General features: G+C 46.2%; 1 protein-coding gene across 1 annotated transcript in view; it reads right to left on the bottom strand.

Moving 5' to 3' along the window:
* The window catches only part of LOC115127831 (lysine-specific demethylase phf2-like), a 156,368-nt gene that overhangs the window by 112,516 nt on the left and 24,667 nt on the right, over positions 1-19,185 (bottom strand). Inside the window, exon 4 of the mRNA XM_065022068.1 lies at positions 11,458-11,618. Coding sequence (XP_064878140.1) covers positions 11,458-11,618 — 161 coding nt within the window. The remainder of the gene's footprint in view (positions 1-11,457; positions 11,619-19,185) is intronic.

Genomic DNA, 19,185 nt, shown 5'->3' with positions numbered 1-19,185 from the left:
TGCAGAAGATGAAAGATTACATTCATTATGAACATGAGGCATAGTGGGCAGATGAAGCAAAGAGGTGGGCAGAGTAGAGTAGGAGCCAGTGAGATCCTATTGCCTCATTCTAGCATCTGCAGATCTCCATTAGGGAAGGCCTCCTCTGTGAGGTGGGCAGAGTAGAGTACGAGCCAGTGAGATCCTATTGCCTCATTCTAGCATCTCCATTAGGGAAGGCCTCCTCTGTGAGGTGGGCAGAGTAGAGTAGGAGCCAGTGAGATCCTATTGCCTCATTCTAGCATCTCCATTAGGGAAGGCCTCCTCTGTGAGGTGGGCAGAGTAGAGTAGGAGCCAGTGAGATCCTATTGCCTCATTCTAGCATCTCCATTAGGGAAGGCCTCCTCTGTGAGGTGGGCAGAGTAGAGTAGGAGCCAGTGAGATCCTATTGCCTCATTCTAGCATCTCCATTAGGGAAGGCCTCCTCTGTGAGGTGGGCAGAGTAGAGTAGGAGCCAGTGAGATCCTATTGCCTCATTCTAGCATCTGCAGATCTCCATTAGGGAAGGCCTCCTCTGTGAGGTGGGCAGAGTAGAGTACGAGCCAGTGAGATCCTATTGCCTCATTCTAGCATCTCCATTAGGGAAGGCCTCCTCTGTGAGGTGGGCAGAGTAGAGTACGAGCCAGTGAGATCCTATTGCCTCATTCTAGCATCTGCAGATCTCCATTAGGGAAGGCCTCCTCTGTGAGGTGGGCAGAGTAGAGTACGAGCCAGTGAGATCCTATTGCCTCATTCTAGCATCTGCAGATCTCCATTAGGGAAGGCCTCCTCTGTGAGGTGGGCAGAGTAGAGTACGAGCCAGTGAGATCCTATTAATATCTGTTCATAACAGGTTCTAGTTTTGGGAACAGAAAACGTTATTCAGATCAACTGTTTAATCGATGAGAAAATGTGCAGAACGTCCCCAAAAATCAATTTCCTTCCATCTTCTCCCACTGCCGGCCACTGGGCTTCCTCTCATTACCATATTTGGTAGTACCATCTTCTCCCACTGCCGGCCACTGGGCTTCCTCTCAACACCATATTTGGTAGTACCATCTTCTCCCACTGCCGGCCACTGGGCTTCCTCTCAACACCATATTTGGTAGTACCATCTTCTCCCACTGCCGGCCACTGGGCTGGGCTTCCTCTCACTACCATATTTGGTAGTACCATCTTCTCCCACTGCCGGCCACTGGGCTTCCTCTCACTACCATATTTGGTAGTACCATCTTCTCCCACTGCCGGCCACTGGGCTTCCTCTCACTACCATATTTGGTAGTACCATCTTCTCCCACTCCCCGGCCACTGGGCTTCCTCTCACTACCATATTTGGTAGTGAGTGGAAACGACAAGCAGATGCTTCACATTTACACATCTGGTGAAATATCTCATTGTTCAATCTTGTGGCAGAACTGGTGCAGTGTGTCAGGTTGAGCTCTAGATCAAAACAGCAGGTAACAGCTCCCTCTTGTGGTTCCGGATAGTAACAGCATAGTTATACATATAATACTGTTGGAAACATTTACTTTATGACTGAAATATGACAGATTAAAACAAATTTAGGTGAAATTAAATATCAAATGAAACAAAATGAACTAGTTCAAAATACAAATACATTTGAAATATACTCTATATAAAACAATAGACAAGAAAGAATCTCTGAGGTCAAAAACAATCCTAGAAGTGTTGGTTACAGACAGAGACTCACATGAACTGGATGAATGGAGAATAATGAGTGAGGAAGTTAGAGGCATAAATATCATACCCCCACCCAAAATGCTTAAACACCCCTGTTGTTGTCATAGGGAGAGGTTGGAATGTCTTGATGTAACCTTTATTTAACTGGGCAAGTCAGCTAAGAACAAACTGTTATTTACAATAACGGCCTACCGGGGAACAGTGGGGTAACTGCCTTGATCAGGGGAACAGTGGGGTAACTGCCTTGATCAGGGGAACAGTGGGGTAACTGCCTTGATCAGGGGAACAGTGGGTCAACTGCCTTGATCAGGGGAACAGTGGGGTAACTGCCTTGATCAGGGAACAGTGGGGTAACTGCCTTGATCAGGGAACAGTGGGGTAACTGCCTTGATCAGGGGAACAGTGGGGTAACTGCCTTGATCAGGGGAACAGTGGGGTAACTGCCTTGATCAGGGGAACAGTGGGGTAACTGCCTTGATCAGGGGAACAGTGGGGTAACTGCCTTGATCAGGGGAACAGTGGGGTAACTGCCTTGATCAGGGGAACAGTGGGGTAACTGCCTTGATCAGGGGAACAGTGGGGTAACTGCCTTGATCAGGGGAACAGTGGGGTAACTGCCTTGATCAGGGGAACAGTGGGGTAACTGCCTTGATCAGGGGCAGAATGACAGATTTTAACCTTGTCGGCTCGGGGATTTGATCCAGCAACCTTTCAGTTACTAATCCAACCCTCTGACCACTAGGCTACCCTGCCGCCTCTACACTCTAACCACTAGGCTACCTGCCGCCCCTACACTCTAACCACTAGGCTACCCTGCCACCTCTACACTCTAACCACTAGGCTACCTGCCTCCTCTACACTCTAACCACTAGGCTACCTGCCTCCTCTACACTCTAACCACTAGGCTACCCTGCCACCTCTACACTCTAACTACTAGGATACCTGCCGCCTCTACACTCTAACCACTAGGATACCTGCCGCCTCTACACTCTAACCACTAGGATACCTGCCGCCCCTACCCTCTAACCACTAGGCTACCTGCCGCCCCTACACTCTAACCACTAGACTACCTGCCGCCCCTACCCTCTAACCACTAGACTACCTGCCTCCTCTACACTCTAACCACTAGACTACCTACCTCCTCTACACTCTAACCACTAGGCTACCTGCCTCCTCTACACTCTAACCACTAGACTACCTACCTCCTCTACACTCTAACCACTAGGCTACCTGCCGCCCCTACACTCTAACCACTAGGATACCCTGCCACCTCTACACTCTAACCACTAGGCTACCTGCCTCCTCTACACTCTAACCACTAGGCTACCCTGCCACCTCTACACTCTAACCACTAGGCTACCCTGCCACCTCTACACTCTAACCACTAGGATACCTGCCGCCTCTACACTCTAACCACTAGGATACCTGCCGCCCCTACCCTCTAACCACTAGGCTACCTGCCGCCCCTACACTCTAACCACTAGGCTACCTGCCGCCCCTACACTCTAACCACTAGGCTACCTGCCGCCCCTACCCTCTAACCACTAGGCTACCCTGCCGCCCCTACACTCTAACCACTAGACTACCTGCCGCCCCTACCCTCTAACCACTAGGCTACCTGCCGCCCCTACACTCTAACCACTAGGCTACCTGCCGCCCCTACACTCTAACCACTAGGCTACCTGCCGCCCCTACACTCTAACCACTAGGCTACCCTGCCACCCCTACACTCTAACCACTAGACTATCTGCCTCCTCTACACTCTAACCACTAGACTACCTACCTCCTCTACACTCTAACCACTAGACTACCTACCTCCTCTACACTCTAACCACTAGGCTACCCTGCCGCCCCTACACTCTAACCACTAGGATACCTGCCGCCCCTACACTCTAACCACTAGGATACCTGCCGCCCCTACACTCTAACCACTAGGATACCTGCCGCCTCTACACTCTAACCACTAGGATACCTGCCGCCCCTACACTCTAACCACTAGGCTACCCTGCCGCCCCTCCACTCTAACCACTAGGCTACCTGCCGCCTCTACACTCTAACCACTAGGCTACCCTGCCGCCCCTACCCTCTAACCACTAGGATACCTGCCGCCTCTACACTCTAACCACTAGGCTACCTGCCGCCCCTACACTCTAACCACTAGGCTACCTGCCGCCCCTACACTCTAACCACTAGGCTACCTGCCGCCCCTACACTCTAACCACTAGGCTACCTGCCGCCTCTACACTCTAACCACTAGGATACCCTGCCGCCTCTACACTCTAACCACTAGGCTACCTGCCGCCCCTACCCTCTAACCACTAGGCTACCTGCCGCCCCTACACTCTAACCACTAGGCTACCTGCCGCCCCTACACTCTAACCACTAGGCTACCTGCCGCCCCTACCCTCTAACCACTAGGCTACCCTGCCGCCCCTACCCTCTAACCACTAGGATACCTGCCGCCTCTACACTCTAACCACTAGGCTACCTGCCGCCCCTACACTCTAACCACTAGACTACCTGCCGCCCCTACCCTCTAACCACTAGGCTACCTGCCGCCCCTACACTCTAACCACTAGGCTACCTGCCGCCCCTACACTCTAACCACTAGGCTACCTGCCGCCCCTACACTCTAACCACTAGGCTACCCTGCCACCCCTACACTCTAACCACTAGACTACCTGCCTCCTCTACACTCTAACCACTAGACTACCTACCTCCTCTACACTCTAACCACTAGACTACCTACCTCCTCTACACTCTAACCACTAGGCTACCCTGCCGCCCCTACACTCTAACCACTAGGCTACCTGCCGCCCCTACCCTCTAACCACTAGGCTACCCTGCCGCCCCTACCCTCTAACCACTAGGATACCTGCCGCCTCTACACTCTAACCACTAGGCTACCTGCCGCCCCTACCCTCTAACCACTAGGATACCTGCCGCCCCTACACTCTAACCACTAGGCTACCTGCCGCCCCTACCCTCTAACCACTAGGCTACCTGCCGCCCCTACACTCTAACCACTAGGCTACCTGCCGCCCCTACACTCTAACCACTAGGCTACCTGCCGCCCCTACACTCTAACCACTAGGATATCCTGCCGCCTCTACACTCTAACCACTAGGATATCCTGCCGCCTCTACACTCTAACCACTAGGATATCCTGCCGCCTCTACACTCTAACCACTAGGATACCTGCCGCCCCTACACTCTAACCACTAGGATACCTGCCGCCTCTACACTCTAACCACTAGGATACACTGCCGCCCCTACACTCTAACCACTAGGATACCTGCCGCCCCTACACTCTAACCACTAGGCTACCTGCCGCCCCTACACTCTAACCACTAGGCTACCCTGCCGCCCCTACACTCTAACCACTAGGATACCTGCCGCCCCTACACTCTAACCACTAGGCTACCTGCCGCCCCTACACTCTAACCACTAGGCTACCCTGCCGCCCCTACACTCTAACCACTAGGCTACCCTGCCGCCCCTACACTCTAACCACTAGGCTACCCTGCCGCCCCTACACTCTAACCACTAGGCTACCCTGCCGCCCCTACACTCTAACCACTAGGCTACCCCCCCCCCCAGTGTACTCTATACTCAGTGTACTGTATACTCAGTGTACTGTATACTCAGTGTACTGTATACTCAGTGTACTCAGTGTACTGTAAACTCAGTGTACTCAGTGTACTGTAAACTCAGTGTACTCAGTGTACTGTAAACTCAGTGTACTCAGTGTACTGTAAACTCAGTGTACTCAGTGTACTGTAAACTCAGTGTACTCAGTGTACTGTAAACTCAGTGTACTCAGTGTACTGTATACTCAGTGTACTGTATACTCAGTGTACTGTGTACTCAGTATACTCAGTGTACTGTATACTCAGTGTACTGTATACTCTGTACTGTATACTGTATACTGTTGTATTCAGTGCATTAGGATTAGTATTTAGCCCCTTTGCTTTCGACATTGTGTTACGTTACAAAACTAAAATCCTCAGCAATCTACACACAATACCCCATAATGACATCACAATACCCCATAATGACATCACAATACCCCATAATGACATCACAATACCCCATAATGACATCACAATACCCCATATCGACATCACAATACCCCGTAATGACATCACAATACCCCGTAACGACATCACAATACCCCGTAATGACATCACAATACCCCATAATGACATCACAATACCCCATAATGACATCACAATACCCCATAATGACATCACAATACCCCATAATGACATCACAATACCCCATAATGACATCACAATACCCCATAATGACATCACAATACTTGTTTTTAGAAACATTTGCAAATGTATAAAAAAAATGAAAATATGACATTTCCATAAGTATTCAGACCCTTTACTTTTTGTAGAAGCACCGATTACAGCCTCAAGTCTTCTTGGGTTTGACGTTACCAGCTTGGCACACCTGTATTTGGGGAGTTTCTCCCATTCTTCTCTGCAGATCCTCTCAAGCTCTGTCAGGTTGGATGGGGAGCGTTGCTGCACAGCTATTTTCAGGTCTCTACAGAGATGTTCGATCGGGTTCAAGTCCGGGCTCTGGTTGGGCCACTCAAGGACATTCAGAGACTTGTCCCGAAGCCACTCCTGCGTTGTCTTGGCTGTGTGCTTAGGGTCGTTATCCTGTTGGAAGGTGAACCTTGACCCCAGTCTGAGGTCCTGAGCGCTCTGGAGAAGGTTGTCATAAAAAATATTTCTGGTCTTTGCTCTGTTCATCTTTCCCTCGAACCTGACTAGTCTTCCAGTACCTGACACTGAAAAACATCCCCACAGCATGATGCTGCCACCACCATGCTTCACCGTAGGGATGGTGCTAGGTTTCTTCCAGACGTGACTCTTGGCATTCAGGCCAAAGAGTTCAATCTTGGTTTCATCAGACCAGAGAATCTTGTTTCTCATGGCCTGAGTGTCTTTAGGTGCCTTTTGGCAAACTCCAAGTGAGCTGTCATGTGCCTTTTACTGAGGAGTGGCTTCCGTCTGGCCACTCTACCATAAAGGCCTGATTGGTGGAGTGCTGCAAAGATGGTTGTCCTTCTGGAAGGTTCTCCCATCTCCACAGAGGAACTCTGGAGCTCTGTCAGAGTGACCATGGGGTTCTTGGTCACCTCCCTGACCAAGGCCCTTCTCCCCTGATAGCTCAGTTTGGCCATGCGGCCAGCTCTAGGAAGAGTCTTGGTGGTTCCAAACTTCATCCATTTAAGAATGATGGAGGCCACTGTGTTCCTGTGGACCTTCAATACTGCAGAAATGTTTTGGTACCCTTCTCCAGATTATTGCCTCGACGCAATCCTGTCTCGGAGCTCTAGCAACAATTCCTTTGACCTTATGGCTTGGTTTTCGCTCTGACATGCACTGTCAATCAATCAATCAATCAATCAATCAAATGTATTTATAAAGCCCTTTTTACACCTATGCCTAACACCCCAAATGTCAAGCAATGCAGATGTAGAAGTACTGTGGGACCTTATATAGACAGGTGTGTGCCTTTCCAAATCATGTCCAATCAATTGAATTTACCACAGGTGGACTCCAATCAAGTTGTAGAAACATCAAGGATGATCAATGGAAACAGGATGCACCTGAGCTCAATTTCGAGTCTCATATCAAAAGTCTGAATAATTATGTAAATAAGGTATTTCTGTTTTAATTTTTTATAAATTTGAAAAAATGTATAAAAAAAAACCTGTTTTCACTTTGTCATTATGGGGTATTGTGTGTAAAATGATGAAAAACATTTAATTGAATCCATTTTAGACTGTAATGTAACACAATGTGGGAAAAGGGAAGGGGTCTGAATGCTTTCCACTGTATAGTGGAAGTGATTTTATCCCAATACTTTTGGGGGACAATGTAGAAATAGTGCTGTACTAAACGGTTCACCCTCAAATGAAAATCAAATTACAGTCTGCACTTTAACCTCAGTCATTGTATCATTTCAAATCCAAAGTGCTGAAGTACAGAGCCAAAACAACTAAACATGTGTCTCAATACTCTTGGAGCTCATTGTAGTACTGTAGTTCTCCACTAGAGGTCGACAGAGTACAGAGCCAGAACAACTAAACATGTGTCTCAATACTCTTGGAGCTCATTGTAGTACTGTAGTTCTCCACTAGAGGTCGACAGAGTACAGAGCCAGAACAACTAAACATGTGTCAATACTCTTGGAGCTCATTGTAGTACTGTAGTTCTCCACTAGAGGTCGACAGAGTACAGAGCCAGAACAACTAAACATGTGTCAATACTCTTGGAGCTCATTGTAGTACTGTAGTTCTCCACTAGAGGTCGACAGAGTACAGAGCCAGAACAACTAAACATGTGTCTCAATACTCTTGGAGCTCATTGTAGTACTGTAGTTCTCCACTAGAGGTCGACAGAGTACAGAGCCAGAACAACTAAACATGTGTCTCAATACTCTTGGAGCTCATTGTAGTACTGTAGTTCTCCACTAGAGGTCGACAGAGTACAGAGCCAAAACAACTAAACATGTGTCTCAATACTCTTGGAGCTCACTGTAGTTCTCCACTAGAGGTCGACAGAGTACAGAGCCAGAACAACTAAACATGTGTCAATACTCTTGGAGCTCATTGTAGTACTGTAGTTCTCCACTAGAGGTCGACAGAGTACATTTACATTTAAGTCATTTAGCAGACGCTCTTATCCAGAGCGACTTACAAATTGGTGCTTTCACCTTATGACATCCAGTGGAACAGCCACTTTACAATAGTGCATCTAGGTCTTTTAAGGGGGGAGAAGGATTACTTTATCCTATCCTAGGTATTCCTTAAAGAGGTGGGGTTTCAGGTGTCTCCGGAAGGTGGTGATTGACTCCGCTGTCCTGGCGTCGTGAGGGAGTTTGTTCCACGATAGGGGGGCCAGAGCAGCGAACAGTTTTGACTGGGCTGAGCGGGAACTGTACTTCCTCAGTGGTAGGGAGGCGAGCAGGCCAGAGGTGGATGAACGCAGTGCCCTTGTTTGGGTGTAGGGCCTGATCAGAGCCTGGAGGTAGTGAGGTGCCGTTCCCCTCACAGCTCCGTAGGCAAGCACCATGGTCTTGTAGCGGATGCGAGCTTCAACTGGAAGCCAGTGGAGAGAGCGGAGGAGCGGGGTGACGTGAGAGAACTTGGAGTACAGAGTACAGAGCCAGAACAACTAAACATGTGTCTCAATACTCTTGGAGCTCATTGTAGTACTGTAGTTCTCCACTAGAGGTCGACAGAGTACAGAGCCAGAACAACTAAACATGTGTCAATACTCTTGGAGCTCATTGTAGTACTGTAGTTCTCCACTAGAGGTCGACAGAGTACAGAGCCAGAACAACTAAACATGTGTTTCAATACTCTTGGAGCTCATTGTAGTACTGTAGTTCTCCACTAGAGGTCGACAGAGTACAGAGCCAGAACAACTAAACATGTGTCAATACTCTTGGAGCTCATTGTAGTACTGTAGTTCTCCACTAGAGGTCGACAGAGTACAGAGCCAGAACAACTAAACATGTGTCTCAATACTCTTGGAGCTCATTGTAGTACTGTAGTTCTCCACTAGAGGTCGACAGAGTACAGAGCCAGAACAACTAAACATGTGTCAATACTCTTGGAGCTCATTGTAGTACTGTAGTTCTCCACTAGAGGTCGACAGAGTACAGAGCCAGAACAACTAAACATGTGTCTCAATACTCTTGGAGCTCATTGTAGTACTGTAGTTCTCCACTAGAGGTCGACAGAGTACAGAGCCAGAACAACTAAACATGTGTCAATACTCTTGGAGCTCATTGTAGTACTGTAGTTCTCCACTAGAGGTCGACAGAGTACAGAGCCAGAACAACTAAACATGTGTCTCAATACTCTTGGAGCTCATTGTAGTACTGTAGTTCTCCACTAGAGGTCGACAGAGTACAGAGCCAGAACAACTAAACATGTGTCAATACTCTTGGAGCTCATTGTAGTACTGTAGTTCTCCACTAGAGGTCGACAGAGTACAGAGCCAGAACAACTAAACATGTGTTTCAATACTCTTGGAGCTCATTGTAGTACTGTAGTTCTCCACTAGAGGTCGACAGAGTACAGAGCCAGAACAACTAAACATGTGTCAATACTCTTGGAGCTCATTGTAGTACTGTAGTTCTCCACTAGAGGTCGACAGAGTACAGAGCCAGAACAACTAAACATGTGTCTCAATACTCTTGGAGCTCATTGTAGTACTGTAGTTCTCCACTAGAGGTCGACAGAGTACAGAGCCAGAACAACTAAACATGTGTCAATACTCTTGGAGCTCATTGTAGTACTGTAGTTCTCCACTAGAGGTCGACCGATTAATCGGAATGGCCGATTTCAAGTTTTCATAACAATCGGAAATCTGTATTTTTTGGACACCGATTTGGCCAATTATTATTATTATTTTTCTACACCTTTATTTCATCTTTATTCAACTAGGCAAGTCAGTTAAGAACACATTCTTATTTTCAATGACGGCTTAGGAACAGTGGGTTAACTGCCTCGTTCAGGGGCAGAACGACAGATTTTTACCTTGTCAGCTCGGGGATTCAATCTTGCAACCTTACGGTTAACTAGTCCAACGCTCTAACCACCTACTTTACATTGCACTCCACGAGGAGCCTGCCTGTTACGCGAATGCAGTAAGCCAAGGTAAGTTGCTAGCTAGCATTAAACTTATCTTATAAAAAACAATCATAAGCACTAGTTAACTACATAATGATAATATTACTAGTTTATCTAGCGTGGCCTGCGTTGCATATAATCTGACTGAGCATATAAGCATACAAGTATCTAAGTATCTGACTGGGCAGCAGCAGGCTCGTAAGCATTCATTCAAACAGCACTTTTGTGCGTTTTGCCAGCAGCTTTTCGTTGTGCTTCAAGCATTGAGCTGTTTATGACTTCAAGCTTATCAACTCCCGAGATGAGGCTGGTGTAACCGAAGTGAAATGACTAGCTAGTTAGCGGGGTGCGCGCTAATAGCGTTTCAAACGTCACTCCCTCTGAGACCAGGAGTGGTTGTTCCCCTTGCTCTGCATGGGTAACGCTGCTTCGAGGGTGGCTGTTGTCGTTGTGTTGCTGGTTCGAGCCCAGGGAGGAGCGAGGAGAGGGACGGAAGCTATACTGTTACACTGGCAATACTAAAGTGCCTATAAGAACATCCAATAGTCAAAGGTTAATGAAATACAAATGGTAGAGGGAAATAGTCCTATAATAACTACAACCTAAAACGTCTTACCTGGGAATATTGAAGACTCGTGTTAAAAGGAACCACCAGCTTTCATATGTTCTCATGTTCTGAGCAAGGAACTTAAACGTTAGCTTTCTTACATTGCACATATTGCACTTTTACTTTCTTCTCCAACACTTTGTTTTTGCATTATTTAAACCAAATTGAACATGTTTCATTATTTACTTGAGAATAAATTGATTTTATTGATGTATTATATTAAGTTAAAATAAGTGTTCATTCAGTATTGTTGTAATTGTCATTATTACAAATAAATACTTTTTTACATTTTTTTAAATCAGGCGATTTCGGTATCGGCTTTTTTTGGTCTTCCAATAATCGGTATCGGAAAATCATAAATCGGTCGACCTCTATTCTCCACGTCCATGTAGAAGGTAGGAGAGGACATCTCCGGTATTACTAAAGCTGTTAGAGCAGTAGACAGAGACAGGACTATACGCACCAACATGGTTCTCCACATCATTGATGTAGAAGGTAGGAGAGGGCATGGACATCCCCAGACCGTCCTTCTTCAGAACCAGGATCGGCTCGTTAAAACCAACCTCTTCCAGGTAGTCCATCGTCAGCTGACTGCCGTTCAGCTTCACCACAATGTCCTCAGAGCTGTAAGGCATAGATTACAGAGCCTTCAGAAAGTATTCATACCCCTTGTCCTCTGAGCTGTAAGACATAGATTACATTACAGTGCCTTCAGAAAGTATTCATAACCCTTGTCCTCTGAGCTGTAAGACATAGATTACATTACAGAGCCTTCAGAAAGTATTCATACCCCTTGTCCTCAGAGCTGTAAGACATAGATTACAGTGCCTTCAGTAAGTATTCATACCCCTTGTCCTCTGAGCTGAGGACTTTATAACAGTCAAATCACATCCTATTCTATTCGTCACCTGCTTCGGTAAAAACGGGTTACAGACTAACAGTGAAATGATTATTTACGGGCCCTTCCCAACATTACAGAGAAAATATAGAGAAATAATAGAAAATAAATAACATGTAAAAATAAACACACAATGACTAACAATAACATGGCTCTATACACTGGGTACCAGTACTGAGTAGATGTGCAGGGGGTACGAGGTAATAACATGGCTCTATACACTGGGTACCAGTACTGAGTAGATGTGCAGGGGTACGAGGTAATAACATGGCTCTATACACTGGGTACCAGTACTGAGTAGATGTGCAGGGGTACGAGGTAATAACATGGCTCTATACACTGGGTACCAGTACCGAGTAGATGTGCAGGGGTACGAGGTAATAACATGGTTATATACACTGGGTACCAGTACTGAGTAGATGTGCAGGGGTACGGGGTAATAACATGGCTCTATACACTGGGTACCAGTACTGAGTGGATGTGCAGGGGGTACGAGGTAATAACATGGCTCTATACACTGGGTACCAGTACTGAGTGGATGTGCAGGGGGTACGAGGTAATAACATGGCTCTATACACTGGGTACCAGTACTGAGTAGATGTGTAGGGGTACGAGGTAATAACATGGTTATATACACTGGGTACCAGTACTGAGTAGATGTGTAGGGGTACGAGGTAATAACATGGCTCTATACACTGGGTACCAGTACCGAGTAGATGTGCAGGGGTACGAGGTAATAACATGGCTCTATACACTGACCCAGAGTCAAATGAGGCCCTTTATCTACTGACCCAGAGTCAGATGGGGCCCTTTATCTACTGACCCAGAGTCAGATGAGGCACTTTATCTACTGACCCAGAGTCAGATGGGCCCTTTATCTACTGACCCAGAGTCAGATGGGGCCCTTTATCTACTGACCCAGAGTCAGATGGGGCCCTTTATCTACTGACCCAGAGTCAGATGGGGCCCTTTATCTACTGACCCAGAGTCAGATGAGGCCCTTTATCTACTGACCCAGAGTCAGATGTCTACTGACCCAGAGTCAGATGAGGCCCTTTATCTACTGACCCAGAGTCAGATGAGGCCCTTTATCTACTGACCCAGAGTCAGATGAGGCCCTTTATCTACTGACCCAGAGTCAGATGAGGCCCTTTATCTACTGACCCAGAGTCAGATGGGGTCTTTATCTACTGACCCAGAGTCAGATGGGGTCTTTATCTACTGACCAAGAGTCAGATGAGGCCCTTTATCTACTGACCCAGAGTCAGATAAGGCCCTTTATCTACTGACCCAGAGTCAGATGGGGTCTTTATCTACTGACCCAGAGTCAGATGAGGCCCTTTATCTACTGACCCAGAGTCAGATGGGGTCTTTATCTACTGACCCAGAGTCAGATGGGGCCCTTTATCTACTGACCCAGAGTCAGATGAGGCCCTTTATCTACTGACCCGGAGTCAGATGGGGCCCTTTATCTACTGACCCAGAGTCAGATGGGGTCTTTATCTACTGACCCAGAGTCAGATGGGGCCCTTTATCTACTGACCCAGAGTCAGATGGGGCCCTTTATCTACTGACCCAGAGTCAGATGGGGCCCTTTATCTACTGACCCAGAGTCAGATGGGGCCCTTTATCTACTGACCCAGAGTCAGATGGGGCCCTTTATCTACTGACCCAGAGTCAGATGGGGTCTTTATCTACTGACCCAGAGTCAGATGAGGCCCTTTATCTACTGACCCAGAGTCAGATGGGGTCTTTATCTACTGACCCAGAGTCAGATGGGGTCTTTATCTACTGACCCAGAGTCAGATGGGGCCCTTTATCTACTGACCCAGAGTCAGATGGGGTCTTTATCTACTGACCCAGAGTCAGATGGGGCCCTTTATCTACTGACCCAGAGTCAGATGGGGCCCTTTATCTACTGACCCAGAGTCAGATGAGGCCCTTTATCTACTGACCCAGAGTCAGATGGGGTTTTTATCTACTGACCCAGAGTCAGATGGGGTCTTTATCTACTGACCCAGAGTCAGATGAGGCCCTTTATCTACTGACCCAGAGTCAGATGGGGTCTTTATCTACTGACCCAGAGTCAGATGGGGTCTTTATCTACTGACCCAGAGTCAGATGGGGTCTTTATCTACTGACCCAGAGTCAGATGAGGCCCTTTATCTACTGACCCAGAGTCAGATGGGGTCTTTATCTACTGACCCAGAGTCAGATGAGGCCCTTTATCTACTGACCCAGAGTCAGATGGGGTCTTTATCTACTGACCCAGAGTCAGATGGGGCCCTTTATCTACTGACCCAGAGTCAGATGAGGCCCTTTATCTACTGACCCGGAGTCAGATGGGGCCCTTTATCTACTGACCCAGAGTCAGATGGGGTCTTTATCTACTGACCCAGAGTCAGATGGGGCCCTTTATCTACTGACCCAGAGTCAGATGGGGCCCTTTATCTACTGACCCAGAGTCAGATGGGGCCCTTTATCTACTGACCCAGAGTCAGATGGGGTCTTTATCTACTGACCCAGAGTCAGATGGGGTCTTTATCTACTGACCCAGAGTCAGATGGGGTCTTTATCTACTGACCCAGAGTCAGATGGGGTCTTTATCTACTGACCCAGAGTCAGATGGGGTCTTTATCTACTGACCCAGAGTCAGATGGGGCCCTTTATCTACTGACCCAGAGTCAGATGGGGCCCTTTATCTACTGACCCAGAGTCAGATGGGGTCTTTATCTACTGACCCAGAGTCAGATGGGGTCTTTATCTACTGACCCAGAGTCAGATGAGGCCCTTTATCTACTGACCCAGAGTCAGATGAAGTCGTGGATACCATGTGTCCAGTATGAAGTGTTTTTAAACGGAGCGTTTGGAAAGGAGCAGCGGAGGGGTGTTGTTCCATGACGTCACAGATACACAAACAAATACAGCAACAGATTACATTTACACAGGTTATTCCCCCTAACAGGTTATTCCCCTAACAGGTTAACAGGTTATTCTACTAACAGGTTATTCCCCTAACAGGTTATTCCCCCAAACAGGTTATTCCCCCAAACAGGTTATTCCCCTAACAGGTTATTCCCCCAAACAGGTTATTCCCCCTAACAGGTTATTCCCCCTAACAGGTTATTCCCCCTAACAGGTTATTCCCCCTAACAGGTTATTCCCCCTAACTAACAGGCTATTCCCCCTAACTAACAGGCTATTCCCCCTAACTAACAGGTTATTCCCCCTAACTAACAGGTTGTTCTACTAACAGGTTATTCCCCCTAACAGGTTATTCTACTAACAGGTTATTCTACTAACAGGTTATTCTACTAACAGGTTATTCTACTAACAGGTTATTTCCCTAACAGGTTATTTCCCTAACAGGTTATTCCCCTAACAGGTTATTCTACTAACATGTTATTCCCCCTAACAGGTTATTCTACTAACATGTTATTCCCCCTAACAGGTTATTCCCCTAACAGGTTATTCTACTAACAGGTTATTCCACTAACAGGTTATTCTACTAACAGGTTATTCTACTAACAGGTTATTCCCCTAACAGGTTATTCCCCTAACAGGTTATTCCCCTAACAGGTTATTCCCCCTAACAGGTTATTCCCCTAACAGGTTATTCTACTAACAGGTTATTCTACTAACAGGTTATTGCACTAACAGGTTATTCTACTAACAGGTTATTCTACTAACAGGTTATTTCCCCTGACAGGTTATTCCCCTTAACAGGTTATTTCCCTAACAGCACAAGAACATTACCCGAAACAGTTACAAGCAATACAAAAATAAACAATAAATATTTAAAATTGGCGACAGGGGGACAAGAGTCAAGTTTAAGTATCAGTTTGCAAAATAAATATATTTTAATTGAGTTAATAAAGCCGCATAGGAACTTGGTCTCTTTTTAGTTTTCTTGAGTAAGGCAGCTCCAAAATGCAGCCTAGCTCAGTGCTTTCTGTGGTGGTGGTGGTGGTGGTGGTGGTGGTGGTGGTGGTGGTGGTGGTGGTGGTGGTGGTGGTGGTGGGGCAAGCCAGCAGAAAATACAGAGCGTTGCGCCGTGATTGGCTCAGTGTTCTGTCACTCATGGGGACACTATGTCACCGCCAAATCTAAGAGTAGAGCTCGAAAATTCAAGCCCCTTGGGTGCTGCCATAGAAGTGCCCATCCAAGAAGGCTCAAGGTCATTGGTCACAGATAAAATGACATCAAATCACGTTTTATCTACAGTAGTTTTGGTTGGACAGACCATGTCAACATCATTATTTTGAAATCTTAGTCGACAATCTACTGGCAAATTCCTTTTTAATCCTTGTCATATGAAGAGAAATTATAGATAAAACGTACCGGTGCTCTTCGGCCATAAACATTACACAATCGCGAATTAAACAATGAATTTGGAAGGAATCAGTGGCTAACTGCAAGCATTGTAAAGCAATCACTATCATGCTATTCAGTGGAGTGGGTGTGGGGTCCAAGTCTGGGTTTAAGGGTCTCTTTTCCAGGCTTAAAATTATAAAAATTCAACATTGGCCATGCTGTCAATCCACCAGGATTTCTGCCGCTTTCAAAACAACTGGAAACGCAGAACTGGGAAATCTGATTTCAGTGCGTTCAAGACAACTGGGAACTCAGAAAAAACTGGTCATCCAACTCATAATTGTCAGTTGGGAACTCGAGGCCTCTTTCTAGAGCTCCGACCTGAAGATCACTGACGTCGTCATGATTCAACCTGTTTTTTTCCGAGTTCCCAGTTGTCTTGAAAGCACCATAAATCCAGAGAATGAAAGACCTTGATGACAAGTGAGCACAGCGAAACAAGATGAGTCCAAAAAATGTCTTGTATGCTGCTGCATAAATGATGTAATATGCCAGGGAGATATGTATACTGTAGCTAAGAAAGTAATACTAAGTGTATGTTGTGTAGTAAGCTGTTAGTAGCCCACCCTAATAATTTGGTCCCGTTTCATCTCCTAATTTTGCATAGTGTTCTAACTTGGTGATGCACATGTAGCCTTTAACCTGTTTTAGAGAAATGTAACATTTGAATATTGTAAGAGCTTTCATTGTTTGCTTTTATGCCCTCTTTATTTATCCTACGGTTCTGACTTGGTGTACAGGGAGAAAACTGTAAGAAGGGCCCATGTTCTGATTTCTGTCGCTGTACATTTCAAAAGTGTCAAACAAATAGTTATATTGACTACGTTCGTCCTAGCTCGCTCATTAATGTCTTAATCGAAATTACCGATTGCCTCTTATCCACTTGTCGTCCCTCTATGGCAGATTTTGTACAATTGTCACGAGAAACCACAGTTGTTTAATCAAGTCAGCCATATCAGCTACGTTTTATTTTATTTTTTAAAGGCAGTAAATGAGGCTGAATGAACAGTTTCGCTGCCAGACAAGGCTCCGCTCATAGCCAGGTGTATCAGTGGTACTGTGTTAGGACAGCTTGATGTAGGCCCCAACAGTGTGACGGCTCCGCTCATAGCCAGGTGTATCAGTGGTACTGTGTTAGGACAGCTTGATGTAGGCCCCAACAGTGTGACGGCTCCGCTCATAGCCAGGTGTATCAGTGGTACTGTGTTAGGACAGCTTGATGTAGGCCCCAACAGTGTGACGGCTCCGCTCATAGCCAGGTGTATCAGTGGTACTGTGTTAGGACAGCTTGATGTAGGCCCCAACAGTGTGACGGCTCCGCTCATAGCCAGGTGTATCAGTGGTACTGTGTTAGGACAGCTTGATGTAGGCCCCAACAGTGTGACGGCTCCGCTCATAGCCAGGTGTATCAGTGGTACTGTGTTAGGACAGCTTGATGTAGGCCCCAACAGTGTGACGGCACCGTTTGTCACCGTTATAGTGCAATTCATGTATTGTTTAGTGTTGTGGGTTTGCTGGCATGCATCTAAAAAAAAAAAAGTTATTTAATTTGCCCCAACCAAGATATACATTCTAAAATCACCACATCTACATTGACCACACTAGAACAACAAGTCCTGTTCAGTCAGCCACTGAGACCGGCCGACTGAGATATTTATTTTATTTATTTTACCTTTATTTAACTAGGCAAGTCAGTTAAGAACAAATTCTTATTTTCAATGACGGCCTAGGAACAGTGGGTTAACTGCCTTGTTCAGGAGCAGAACGACAGATTTGTACCTTGTCAGCTCGGGGATTCGAACTTGCAACCTTTCGGTTACTAGTCCAACGCTCTAACCACTAGGCTACCCTGCCGCCCCAGATGTATTAGTACAGTCTGATTATCCTGTCTGAGATGTATTAGTACAGCCTGATTATCCTGTCTGATGTATTAGTACAGCCTGATTATCCTGTCTGAGATGTATTAGTACAGCCTGATTATCCTGTCTGAGATGTATTAGTACAGTCTGATTATCCTGTCTGATGTATTAGTACAGTCTGATGATCCTGTCTGAGATGTATTAGTACAGCCTGATTATCCTGTCTGAGATGTATTAGTACAGCCTGATTATCCTGTCTGAGATGTATTAGTACAGCCTGATTATCCTGTCTGATGTATTAGTACAGCCTGATTATCCTGTCTGAGATGTATTAGTACAGTCTGATTATCCTGTCTGATGTATTAGTACAGCCTGATGATCCTGTCTGATGTATTAGTACAGCCTGATGATCCTGTCTGATGTATTAGTACAGCCTGATTATCCTGTCTGAGATGTATTAGTACAGCCTGATTATCCTGTCTGAGATGTATTAGTACAGCCTGATTATCCTGTCTGAGATGTATTAGTACAGCCTGATGACCCTGTCTGATGTATTAGTACAGCCTGATGACCCTGTCTGATGTATTAGTACAGCCTGATTATCCTGTCTGAGATGTATTCGTACAGCCTGATTATCCTGTCTGAGATGTATTAGTACAGCCTGATTATCCTGTCTGATTTATTAGTACAGCCTGATTATTCTGTCTGAGATGTATTAGTACAGCCTGATTATCCTGTCTGATTTATTAGTACAGCCTGATGATCCTGTCTGAGATGTATTAGTACAGTCTGATGATCCTGTCTGAGATGTATTAGTACAGTCTGATTATCCTGTCTGAGATGTATTAGTACAGCCTGATGATCCTGTCTGAGATGTAATAGTACAGCCTGATGATCCTGTCTGATGTATTAGTACAGCCTGATTATCCTGTCTGATGTATTAGTACAGCCTGATGATCCTGTCTGATGTAATAGTACAGCCTGATTATCATGTCTGAGATGTATTAGTACAGCCTGATATCCTGTCTGAGATGTAATAGTACAGCCTGATTATCCTGTC

The sequence above is a fragment of the Oncorhynchus nerka genome, linkage group LG2 (assembly GCF_034236695.1).
Source record: "Oncorhynchus nerka isolate Pitt River linkage group LG2, Oner_Uvic_2.0, whole genome shotgun sequence".
Taxonomy (NCBI): domain Eukaryota; kingdom Metazoa; phylum Chordata; class Actinopteri; order Salmoniformes; family Salmonidae; genus Oncorhynchus; species Oncorhynchus nerka.
Note: the sequence above shows the minus strand (reverse complement) of the source record. Positions and strands in the feature narration are given on the sequence as shown.